At 44.3% G+C, this 13,598-nt stretch overlaps 1 protein-coding gene across 2 annotated transcripts in view; it reads right to left on the reverse strand.

The window, feature by feature from the left end:
• SLC28A1 (solute carrier family 28 member 1) overlaps positions 1-13,598 on the reverse strand; it is a 68,949-nt gene that overhangs the window by 46,186 nt on the left and 9,165 nt on the right. The window contains exons 2-4 of one of the 2 annotated variants that reach the window (XM_069980417.1): positions 11,844-11,902; positions 4,494-4,621; positions 1,116-1,207 (exon numbers count right to left, since the gene is read on the reverse strand). In XM_069980417.1, the coding sequence (XP_069836518.1) occupies positions 1,116-1,207; positions 4,494-4,621; positions 11,844-11,900 (277 nt within the window). In that variant the 5' untranslated portion in view covers positions 11,901-11,902. The remainder of the gene's footprint in view (positions 1-1,115; positions 1,208-4,493; positions 4,622-11,843; positions 11,903-13,598) is intronic. The other variant, XM_069980427.1, reaches the window with a different exon arrangement.

Here is a 13,598-nt window from a genome sequence, read left to right on the forward strand (position 1 = left end):
TATTTGTTCTTAACATTTTGATGTCCTGTAAAAAAAAAAAAAAAAAAAAAAAAAAGGCAAACCTCTCACCCTACAAAAAACAAAAACCTAAAGTTGATGACCAATAGTATTGTGTATACTGTTACACAGGTTTTGCCATGACACTTATAGATAGCTGTTAGATCAGGGAGACAGATGGTACCCTTCATATACCTGACTGTGATTCAAGAACATAGAAAATGCTTTTATTCTATAGCACAAAAAGTGAAAGAGGCTTTTCAAGCCCCTGACTTGCCAGAGCCGCACGCTCCATTGCGTGAAGTGACGTGTCTGTGCGGCCGGACGCAGAAAACTGACATGGAATCCCTGATGGAATCCCAGTCAGAGCGTATACTATGTGTATACGCTCCGTCCAGGATTCCATTTATTCAAGTACAATGTATGTTTAGCATAAATCACGCCCATTGTGGCTAATTTCAACAACGGCCGTGATTTATGCTAAACATACGATGTGTGAACAGGGCCTGACTGTGCAATAACTCCCATTACCTGATAATCACTCCCATTTTAAAGCAACAATATCAGCAGATTCAAGCCAGTGAACCTGCTGATATGCGCCAGCCGCTAATAACCGTAGGACCTCAGTGCCGTTCTTTATACTCCTGTGGGGTCCAGTACTGGGCAGATTTGTGATAATTTCCAATATGCTAATATTCATATATACCACTATGCATATTCATATATACCTTGTTAGGACGCTTGTTACTGCGCATGTGCAGGGAGCAGCCTGTAACAAGCAGCCTAACCATGTATATATGAATAGGCGGGTCGAGCGGGTGCTCATGGCAGACGGGGAACGCCCCAAATGCTCGGAAACAGCTATTTAGCATATTGGAAATTATCAAAAATCTGCCCAGTACCGGACCCCACAGGACTATCAAGACCGGCACTGAGGTCCTACCATTATTAGTGGCTGGCGCATATCAGCAGGTTCACTGGCCCGAACCTGCTGATAGTGCCGCTTTAAGATTAAGTTCACACCCATCTGACTACTGACTGAATTGTCAGACAAAATATAAACCCACATATCTCGAGACACCTGACATTTTGTACATAGAAATGTAGTCAGATCTTACCTGCACAAAGAATTCCAATAATAATGAACTTCAGAATGCGTGAATGCTTCTTGCTGAATTCTGCAGCTTTGTCATATGGTTCGGCCATTTTGCTTGGTACATATGGAATTGAATGGAATAGTATGTTAAATATGTTATATCTAAAATCTGTTCATCTCAGACAATAAAATATACATTTCACAGTCCTACTGCCCCTCATCCCCAATCTTCTGTAGTGTAAGTCATATGCGTCATTATCAAATTTGCTGCTAAGCTTTGCAATCTTGCATTGTGCGCAGCACTGCAGCGGCTTTACAACATTGTTTATTTAGCTGTAGCAGCGTTGTACACAAAGGGCTTTTGCTAACATATGTATACAGTAAAGGGCAGTTTTAACAGTTATGCTGCGTTTACACAGAGCGATAATTCAACCGATCGTACGATTAACGAACAATGTTTTTTTTAGAACGATCAGTGTTTAGACACAACGAAATATCATACGGAAAAATTGTTTTGCGATCGCTTAAGCCTATCTCGCACATAGGTAAACTCAGTGAACGACTGTTTACACGGAACGATCTGCAAATTTTTTGCAGAACGACTATTTAAGAACATGTTGCTGCGTTTACACGTACGATTATCGTTCGAATTCGATAGTTATCGTGCAAATTCGCACGATAATCATTCCGTGTAAATTAGCATTAGTCAGAAGACTTGGGTGGCAGGTTTATCAAGCAGTCTTCAGCTTCAGCACCCAACATACACAGGCAGGAAATAATTATAGGCCATTGTAATGCTGCGTTTATACGGAACGATTATCGTTCGAATTTGCACGATAACGATCGAATTCGAACGATAATCGTACGTGTAAACGCAGCGAACGATCTAACAACCAGCGAGAAATCATTCATTTTAAACTTACAAGATGTTCTTAAATCGTTGTTCGTAAAAAATTTGCAGATCGTTCCGTGTAAACAGTCGTTCACCGATTTAACCTATGTGCGAGATAGGCTTAAGCGATCGCAAAACGATTGCAAAACGATTTTCCCGTACGATATATCGTTCCATCTAAACACTGATCGTTATAAAAAAAAAATTGTTACTTCGAAATAGTTAATCGTACGATTGGGCGAATTATCGCTCTGTGTAAACGCAGCATAAGGTGAATCAATTGTATGTCAGGGCCACTGTATGTCAATGGCCTACGGGGCTGTTTAAGGGATATTTTCTGCGCCATGACCTTAAGTTTTTGTTGGTACAATTCAAATGTTTATTTTATTTGCTTTTGTTACATATTTGAACAAGTTTTAAGGGAACCAATCCTGTCAGCACTCTGTATAGCGCTGATAGGACAGAGAGCCATGACTAGTCACAGCCCAGATGACTAGTTCCCAGCTCTCCCTGCCTCGCTTGTAGTAGTAAAAGACACTTTGCCTGTGTATGAAGGTACCAAAGGAGCAACCCAGGACATGGTAGAGAGGCTCCTTACCACATTAACTACTTTTTTCTTTTTTACTTTTTTACAATTACTACTATTAAGTGCTGCTGGGAACCTAATTAGCACAATTGTGCTGATTGGCAGTAGCAGTCTTTGGCACCAAGCACCCCAAGCGATCGCTTGGGGCCCCCAACATCCAGGGGGGCCCCCACGTCCTGCTCTTGTGCTCAAGACCGCTGGACAGGGCCGCTGCCCCTGCTCGCTGCTGCGATCTGAACTGTAACTATGAGCACTCGTAATGAGCGCTCATAGTTACATGCAGCAGCACTTACAGGGCGGGAGCCATTGGCTCCCTTCCTGTCAGTCACTCTTGTGGCCACAGAAAGTGTTTTCCCTGCGGTCACAAGTAGCCACTTTGTCCTTGTGGTGCCGGCGCTGCAGTGACATCACTGGAGCATCAGCGCCAGAACAAGGGGAGTGCAGCCTCTTGTGATCGCAGGGAAAACCCTTCCTGCGGCCACAAGAGTGAAGAGAAGAGGAGACGCCCGGACCCAGGTGAGTATAAGTGTTTGTTTTATTGTGGTATATACTATATGGAAGGGGGAGCACACAGGGGTGTTTAACTGGGGGAGAGCACAGCGGGGGAATATATAAATGGGGGGAGCACACAGAGGGGGTGTATATAAATGGGGGGAGCACACAGGGGGGCTATATAACAGGGGGAGCACACAGGGGGGCTATAGACTACTAGGGCTTCACAGAGGGTCTATATACTACTGGGGGCAGCACACAGGGGGTCTATATACTACTTGGGGCAGCAGAATGGGGTCTATATACAACTGGGAGAGCACACAGGAGGTCTATATTCAAGTGGGGGAGCACACAGGGGGGCTATATACTACTGGGGGAGCACACAGGGGTCTATGTACTACTGGGGGAATATACAGGGTGTCTATATACTACTGGTGAGGCAAACAGGGGGTCTATATACTGCTGGGGGCAGCACACAGGGGGTCTATATATAACTGGGGGAGCACACAGGGGTCTGTATACTACTCGGGGCAGCACACAAGGGGTATATAATACTGGGGGCAGGACACAAGGGGTATATACTATTGGGGGCAGCACACAAGGGGTATATACTACTGGGGGCAGCGCATAAGGGGTATATACTACTGGGGGCAGCACACAGCGGTCTATTGTTGTGGAGCGCATGTCGAGGGGGGGGGGCCCAGACATAACTTCGCTTAGAGCCCCAGAAATGCCAAGACCACCCCTGCTGATTGGTTCCCTTTAAGGCAGCTATAAATACACAAAAGAAATAACTTGGACCTGACGCCAAAACAATAGAAAAGTGAAGAATTTCAATGCAGTTTATTTATGCTGGTTTTAAAGGGAACCTGTCATCACTTTCATGCTGCCTAAACTACATAATCTGGTTGGTCCCTGGTAGCTTCTGCCTCACCCACCGACTGAATTGGTAGATCTCTACTTATAGCAAAACAGGGAAAGCTCTATCAACTAAGCTGGTAGCCTTTTTTATGTCAAACTACTGTACATGTATGCCAGCTGGGCATCAGGAGCTGTAGTGAAAAAAGTCAATCACTCACCACTACTGCCTGGAACCATTCACCTGTGCTCAGACTGCTGTCTGGCCGGAACAGCCAAACTAGTACATGAATGAAAAAGATATCCAGCAGCTCGGTGTAGTCCAATCGATACTTCTTTAGGCTATGTGCACATGGCAGATTTTTCTGGAAAACTGACTGCAGTTTCTGTCCCAAAGCCTGAAGTGGATTCAAGTAGGATGGAAAATATAAAGGGAGGACTTGTACTTCTTTTTCCTGTTGGATTCTTTTCTGGTTTTAGCACAAAAATTGCAGTGACAGTTTTCCCCAAAAATCTGCCATGTGTGGAACCAGCCTAATGAAATAAATAAAAGTTAAGCTCTCCCTTCTTACCTTAAAAAATTTGATTGTTTTTTATTTTTCTCTTTGCCAATTCCAACATCATCATAAACTTTGTCTCTTTTTGAATTGCTAATGCCAACATCATCGTAATACGTTTCTGCCTTTTCATAATTATTCACCTTGAGAATACAAGGATGATAAAATGAATAAAGTAACAAAGCATGCATTGCCTATTTTTATACACACAAGGATCCAGACTGACATGGAAAACACTGCTAGGGAGAGTTTACTAAGTATCTGATCAGTATTTCCCATACAAGTGTTAGGTTAAAAGCAGGAGTTAATCCTAAAAACAGAATAATAAAGGAAACATTTGCACTGAATAGCCATTTTCTTAAAGACACCTGCTCTTTTATGATTGGATCTTCCCTGTATAGAAATTAGGCCCAGTGACATCAGAATGCAACAGCATAAGATCAAATTGGTAGGTATTCTGTGAATCAGTTTCAGTTTGTGTTCACATTAAAATAGAAAAAACAAGAGATCTTAATGAATTTGAACAAATCATGGTTATCAATGCAGGGCTAGCCAGGAACAGGATTTCCGAAACAGCTTTGGCAGTGTGGTGTGGATAGTATATCCAGCGAAAGGTCATCCTGTGGATGTAAATCCCTTGTTGGCAAAAGGGGTCTCAGAAGAACTGTTCTGATAAATAGGCGGTGCACAGTCAGGCAGACTGCAGTCATATACAATGCCTTTGCTAAAACTAATGGGTCTTAATGCACAGCTCATCATTCCTTAGCACAGATGGACTATAAAAGCAAAAGGAAAGCTCAAGTGGCATTGCTAAGGAAAAATGTCAGGAGTCCAATGGGCAAAATAGCAGGATTCTTTCAGCAAGAGAACTATGTACCTGACACAATAGTTCAATAAACATGCATCAGTATAAGGAGCGGAGGTTTAATCCTTGCTTCCCTTGCATTCAGTCCAGATGTTAATCTTATAGAGCAGGAGTCCCTAACCAGTGGCTCACAACCCACTGCAATCCTGAGTTATAACTAAACTGACACTGACAATTGACAGACATATCCTAGTCACAGAACAGCGGCAATATGGATGACATAAAAATCAACAATAACTGAAATTTATCAAAGTCTGAATCTGGTGTAGAACAGGTTGCAAATTTTAGTGCAAACCCCATATTTCTGCTAAAGTTTGGTGGCATTTTGCCATTCTGTAATGCACTTGTCAAGTGGGTAGGGCTTAGCACAAAGGAAACATAGATTTGCGTGAAGAGGACATGGCTAACTGACTACAGTTTACACCTGCTAGCCCAGAGCTATCGTAGATTTGTAATGCGCCTCTTGATGAATCCAACCTCATCATACACTGTAGGGGGTTTACCTAAAGGAGAACTCCGGGCAGAGTGCTGAGCAGGGGGAGGATGAAAGAAGTAACATGATCTCACCTCCCCCGCTCCAGCACTGGCATCGGTATCCTGCAGCTCCGGTCCCCCGATCGCGGACACTTCTGGGTCTGAGTGGGGACCTGTGACGTGACATGCCAGGCCGCTGAGTGAGCCTAAAAAAAGGACTTGTGATATGGTCCACAATTGTAGTACTGACACTTCAATAGAAGTCTATGAGGGCCTCTGCATTTTGCGGAGACCTCCATCCACAATTGCGTTCCGCAATTCTGTGACATCACCATTTAAGCTCCTCCTAGTTGTTTGGGACAGCTACTGACATCATTTTATGCCACCCCCCTTTTCTCTTGTGTTTACCCTAAATACAGAGCACAATAAGCAGCATAATACGGATATACTACATATATATTTTGCAGATTGTGGGGGAAAAAAATGCTGATCACGAATTTCATACTTGAAAATATACTGACGTGTGAATGTAGCCTAATGCTTATATTGTGCTAGTAGTATGTCAGTGATAGAAGACACATGGTTGGATTATTTTCAGGTAGGGGTCTGGGAAGACAACAGACGAGTGCAGCCCTAACACTGGCAGCCGCCCCAGCTTGCCCTATCTACTTGCCACAACAGTACTAAGGCTACTGCGGACAACTGGGCGACGTTCCCTATGCTGTAATAAATGTGAAAGACCAGATACTGACAGCTAACTGGGAGAGTCAGTTGTCAGTCAAATCACTGTGATCCAAAACACCTAGTGCTGATCAGCAGGTGGAGTGCAACACTGGACACTGCTACAACCAGGAGCAGCAGAGCCTAGTATAGCAAAAACCAGAAGCATTCAGCTTGCTTTGGACCCTGAGCCTGTGATGAAGGGAGATCAGTGAAAAAATCCATTGACAGATTGGACCACGGAAGAGTAGGCAAGGGCATGGGTTGCAACAGCCCTTCTGGTAGGGACCTTGTGGTTTTAGCCCGAGCACAGGTTTCACAAGCCCTGACGTACTCAGTAACATCTTTTTGCCATTTGGGCCACCAGCGTGACTGGAATAGCAGATACCCTGTACCGGGAATCCCAGGATGACCTGCTAGGCTAGACTCGTGTGCCTCTTTCAGGACTGCCAGCCTAAGGTACAAAGGTACAAACAGCTTTCCGGAGGTAATTTCTGGTGGGGCGCCCCCCTGAGAATTCAGGATAGAATGAATCAAATCCACATTCATACTGGCCAGAACAGTTCCAGGGGACAAGATAGTCTCAGACTGTCCTTCAGTAGCCTTACAATCCCCAAAGCTCCTGGACAGAGCGTCAGCCTTGACATTTTTATTACCAGGACGATATGTTACAACAAAATTAAAACAAGTAAAAAATAGTGCCTAGCGGGCTTGTCAGGGATTAAGCCTTTTAGCCTTGTATAGGTACAACAGGTTTTTATGGTCAGTAAGGATAGTAACCTGGTGCCTGGCTCCCTCCGGGAAATGTCTCCATTCTTCCAGAGCCCACTTGGTAGCTAGCAACTCTGGTGCCGACGTCATAATTGCGCTCAGAACTGGAGAATTTCCTGGAGAAAAAGGCTATTGGACGCAAGTTAGTATATGGTTCCCTACCTTGGGACAAAACTGCCCCCACATCTGATTCAGACGCGTTGACCTCGATAACAAATGGAAGTTCTGAATTGGGGTGTACTATCACAGGGGCAGAGGAGAAGCTGCGCTTTAATTGACTAAACGCAACTTCAGCCTCTGGGGGCCAGGGGATTGGGTTTGGACCTTTCTTGGTGAGGTCAGTCAGCGGTTTAGCAATGAGGGAGAAATTCCTGATAAACTTTCTATAAAAGTTTGAAAAACCAAGGAATCTCTTCTTTCTTTCAAGGTAGTGGGTCTAGTCCATTCCAAGACCGCTGAGACCTTTTTGGGGTCTATTTGGACTGACTCAGGAGTAATGATGTACCCCAAGAACCCAATCTCCTGTACCCCAAATAAACACTTAGACATTTTTGCACAAAGGATGTTTTTACGTAGCCTGGACAATACCGTGCGTACATGTTTAACATGTGACTCCCAATTGGGAGAATATATAAGAATATCATTCAAGTAGACCACTACATACTGACCAAACAGATCCTGGGAGATATCGTCAACAAACCTTTGGAAGACGGCGGGAGCATTGCTCAAGGGCATAACCAAATATTCGAAATGTCCCTTGGGAGTGTTAAAGGCCGTCTTCCATTCATTAGCCTCTCTGATCGGGATCAGGTTGTAGGTGCCCCAAAGTTCTATTTTTGAGAACCAACAGGCGCCCACCATCTAGTTCAGCAAGTCTGGGATCAGAGGAAGGGGGTGCACGTCTTTAATTGTTATTTTATTTAATTCCCTGTAGTCTATACAGGGACAGAATCCACCATCAATGGAGCAGTCGTATGGACGGTAAGGGCGCAGAGCGTCAGCAATAGACTCACTAAAACATCAGCAAAGTCCGAGATGAACTCAGGAATCTTTCCCAAGTTCTGGACTGAACATACCGTAGGGATAACAGAGGACAGATGGGAACCACAGGCACCCCCCTACTTGACCAGTTCCATAGTTATCCAATCAAACATGGGGTTATGTTAGCGTGGCCAAGGTAATCCTAATATCATATCCGCTGCCAGATTCTCTAAAACAAAAAAGGAAATCTCCTCTTGATGGAGACAGCCCACTTGCAAGGTGACCTCGGGAGTTCGGTGATTCACTGATCCAGCCCTTAAAGGATTGGAATCAGCGCCAGCCACGGTAAATGGGTAACATAATGACACCAAATCTAGACCCAAAGAATGGGCTACTGATGCCCGGGTGGTGCCTGAATCAACCATGGCTGAACAGTTAACAGAAAGACCATCAAAGCACACAGTAACGGGTAACGAAAACTTTTGAGAATTTTTTGGAGGTACCTGGGTGCATATAATCGTTGAGAGAGTCGGGAGTGGGGTGACTGACCATTACGTCTTTTACAGCATCTGACAGTCCCTGATGGAACAAAGTCCTCAGTGGAGAGTCTGGCCATCCCGTCAGGGTGCACCATTGGCGGAACTCCGCACAGTACTCTTCCACAGTGTGACGATCCTGCTAGATGGACAGTAGATGAGACTCTGCCACTGCAGTCCGATTGGGGTAATCGTAGATCTGTCCCAGGGAATAAAAAAATGACTCCACCGAGTTCCACTCAGGAGCCTCCGGAGGGAGGGACAGGGCCCAATCCTGCGAAGGACCCTCTCTCTCACTATCAGACACAAATGGGTTATGTCTAAAATACAAAATACAAGACTCTCTAGAGGTCCCGAATTTGCTAGTGTCACCCTGAAACCTCTCAGGCAACAACATCCTTGACTTATGTTTAACCACCTGCACCGAAGCATCAGCCTGTCGTGCCACCAAACCTGCGACGCCCTCCAGCTGGGTGGTCAAAGCTTCCAGTTGGTCGGCGACCAAATTATCGGCACTCATGCCGGCGTCTGGTGGGAACAGTATTAGGTTTTGGGCCTGTGATAATGTCAGGTAGGGGTCTGGGAAGACAACAGACGAGTGCAGCCCTTACACTGACAGCCGCCCCAGCTGGCCCTACCTACTTGCCACAACAGTACTAATGCTACTGCGGACAACTGGGCGACGTTCCCTATGCTGTAATGAGTGTAACACATAACAAGGACAAACAAGACTCACACAATAAGAGAATGGTCAGAAGTATGGGTTGGCAACAATCAGGAAGCGGAGGTACAGAATCGAAATCCAAGAAGCAAGGTCGGGGTCACAAAATCCAAAGGTCAGAATAACTATAACACACGGCCAGGTAAATGCTAGGTCAAGGCACAAGGCGCTATCACAGGCAGAGAACTAAAGACAGAGTAAAAACCTATAGGACTAGAAGTCCCAGCTCAGCTACTGACAGCTAACTGGGAGAGTCAGTTGTCAGTCAAATCACTGTGATCCCAAACACCTAGTGCTGATCAGCAGGTGGAGTGCAACACTGGACACTGCTACAACCAGGAGCAGCAGAGCCGATTATAGCAAAAACCAGAAGCATTCAGGTTGCTATGGACGCAGAGCCGAACGCACAGCCCGAGTCCTAACAGTTATGATGTACAGCTGTAATATGGACACAGAAATGCAGCCATATTACCCTAATCTGGAACTGGCTATAGCTGTATAGGTTTTAATTTGTTAGCGGACAGTTAAAATATATAGGGACGTAGTGCAACAGTCCCATTCCCATTAAATGTTATTTCAATATACAGTGGTACCTTGGTTTAAGAGTAACTTGGTTTAAGAGCGTTTTGGTTTAGGAGCTCACTGTTTATCAAAATTGTGACTTGGTTTAAGAGCATTACTTTGGTTTAAGAGCTCCCTGTACTGGGTCGGAGGGGGAGTGGGGGAGGGGCATGGTCTGCATAGCGGGGTCTACAGCACAGTACTCTGACCCAGGAAGTCTCCCTCACCTTCCAAATCATAGCAGATCCACTTCAGGGGACAGGACTGTGGAGGTAATCTCTTCATAGCTGTAACCCCTCTCTCCCCGGACAGAGAGCGCTGCCATACTGTGCTCACCCTATACCCTGCTCATTCCTTCATGCTCCCTGCAGTCTCTGTAAGCTCTTGTGTTTCCCATGCTCTCCATTACTGTACAGTAACTTATAATATCACATATTCTGCTGTTTCTGAATGTCTGTTTCATTAGTTTTTAATGTTATTCAGAATAATAAATCATTTCTATGATTTCTTATGGGAAAATTTGCTTTGGTTTAAGAGTGGATTTAGATAACAAGCATAGTCCTGGAACGAATTATGCTCGTAATCCAAGGCACCACTGTATATATATATTATTTTTATTGTTTTTAAAGTCACTCATTTATCTTTATAGAACATTCACATAATAAACAATAAAGGACTAATAAAGGGATATAATAAGGGACCTGAAAGATTGTAAATACCTGGCCAATATTTACAAAGGTGTCGTGGGTCACAAAGTATTGATCACATGCCAAGGCAGAAATCTTGCAGTACGGTAGAACAGAGGCTAAGGCCAAGTCGTAGTAAAAGGCTAGATTCATACATGCATCCACTGGTGCCAGAAAGTGCCAGAGATTTGTAATTTACTTCTATTAAAAAATGTCAAGTCTTTCAGTACTTATGAGCTGCTGCTATATGTCCTGCAGGAAGAGGTGTATTATTTCCAGTCTGACACATTGCTCTCTGCTGACATCTCTTTCCATGTCAGGAACTGTCCAGAACAGCAGCAAATCCCCATAAAAAAAACTCTCCTGCTCTTTATTCTGAAAAAATACCACTTGGTCCAGGACATACAGCAGCTGATAAGTACTGGAAGATTTGGGATTTTTTTTTTTTAATAGAAGTCAATTACAAATCTCTGGCACTTTCTGGCACCAGTTGATTTAAAAAGTCCAGAGCAGGAGAGGTTTTCTATGAGGATTTCTACAACTCTCAACAGTTCTTTTCTTGGCCAGAGATATCAGCAGAGAGCACTGTGTCAGGCTGAAAAGAAAACAACATTTCCTGCAGGACATACAGCAGCTGATAGGTACTGGAAGACTTGATATTTTTAAATTGAAGTAAATTACAAATCTATATAACTTTCTAAAACCAGTTAATTTGAAAGAAAAAGATTTTCGCTGGATAACCCCTTTAAAATGAAAGAATCAGTGACTGGTTGCTGTGGGCAGTTTACACTAGCTTCTATTTTACACACACAGGTAAATCTGGACCATCTAGAAGTCAGCCATCAATACTGTGCAGCCTGAACTTCTCAGGGAAGGCAAACACATACAGTACCTAGTTTAAGAAACTCCCCTTGCATACTTGAGCAGTCATTGTATTATATGGATGGCCTTTCATCTGAATAGCTGCCATGTAATACTATATTTTTTTTGTATTTGCATACCACCAGCGACATGTTAAAAAACATTTAACAATATATGTTTGCCACTTACCTCTGCATTAAATGCTTCATTTACAATTCCATCAGAATTTTTCTCGGACATTTCCATTGCTTCAAGAAACAGAGAAAGTGAGAAAAAGACATTCAACATATTCAAAGTGATCAGACTATTGTTAATATTAGGCACCTAAAGGGGTATTCCCATCTGGAGTAATTATTTCCTAACCAAAGTATGCACAGGATAGGGCAAAACTGAGACATCGTAGGGGGTCTGACTACTGGGGCCCTATGTGATCTTGAGAATATAGAACCCACAATCCCTGCTAAATAAAGCTACAGCTTTTAGAGCAAGAATAGAGCTGCACCACAAGTGGAGCCTGCAGCTCCATTCAGTAAAGATCTATTAAGGCCCCTTGGCCCAATCTTTTAAGGGCATTTGACACAGCCGATTAATGCTAATGAGCATTTCTGGGAACGCTCATTCTCCCGATAATCGGCCCATGTAAACAGACCAGCGATCAGCCGATGAGCGAGCAAACTTGTTAAAAAGTCTGTACTTCAAGTAAACATGGTAATGAAGTAGTACCTAAGTTTTACCACAAGATGTCCCTTTTTTCTGTATATGCACTTGTATATTGCACAGCTGTGGTGAACAAGGGGTTATTGTTTGTTATAATCTGCTCACCAATGAGACCCTCTTCTCTTCTTCACCTATCTCTATTCTCCTTTTCTCTTTACATTGTTTTCTCCACCACTCACAGGAAACATTACACCTCCTGAGGAAGTTGTCACATGGGGAGAGGAAGTGAACGCCCAAACTTGGCGAGTCTTACCAAAGTCTTTGTGGAGAGAGGAGTAGTCCAGTTGGGCCCTGGGCGTAGCTAGGATTCACAGGGCCCCATAGCAAAAATTTTTAAGGGGCCCCCTCCCCTACGCACAGCAACAAGCACTATATATATATATATATATATATATATATATATGCTTTACTGCTTGTGCACTGATAACCCCTCACAGCGCAGGTGTAACCAGGTAAACTTGACCACCTTGCTCAACTCAGGTAACAAGGTCTGGGGCTTGTGTCACCCAAATAGGACGGGTCACCCAACACTGTGGGGCAACAGGCAATCACGACAGCAAAGGTCGAAACACGGGCACAAGTATACTTCTACTTTCAAGTATTCTTCAGTACTCTACTTCTTCTAAAGTTCCGGAAGAGCACATTTCTACCCTGGTTTGGGACTCTCGGCACAAACTCCTCTCCCCTACTCTGAACTTGCAGCATGAACCCCTCTCTACTGTTCTCAGCTCACTCTACTTCTCAGCACACAACCAAGACAGCTCAGCTATTCTACTGTAACAGTAAAGAAGATTTTATTTCTGATAACAGGACTCATTATTGCTCCGGCACCTACACAGTCACTACTCCATCCTTGGGTCATCTCCCCTTTCTGTGGGTGGCGGTACTGATAGTCCGGGTGGGTCACAGCTCCACTTCGGACCACCATGATAAGTACTCAAGGGAGGTAGGTTACCGACCACAGGGGAAAGGATATAGCCAGCTTCCTTAAACCTTAGACGACCAAGGGCGTACCTGTACGCCTTGGATGCCTGTCCCCAGACGACCCTGGGCGAACAGGTATGTCCTGTGTTATGAAGCGTGCTCCGGAGTGGAGCGTGCTTCATAGGAGGTGGGGGCCGGCTGCAATCAGTAGCTGGGCCCTCACCATTAATGGCAGGCTGCAGCGATTGACAGCCTGTCATTAAACCCTTAAATGCCGCAGTGTGATCGCAGCGTTTAGGTGTA

The sequence above is a fragment of the Dendropsophus ebraccatus genome, chromosome 1, assembly GCF_027789765.1.
Source record: "Dendropsophus ebraccatus isolate aDenEbr1 chromosome 1, aDenEbr1.pat, whole genome shotgun sequence".
Lineage (NCBI taxonomy): Eukaryota > Metazoa > Chordata > Amphibia > Anura > Hylidae > Dendropsophus > Dendropsophus ebraccatus.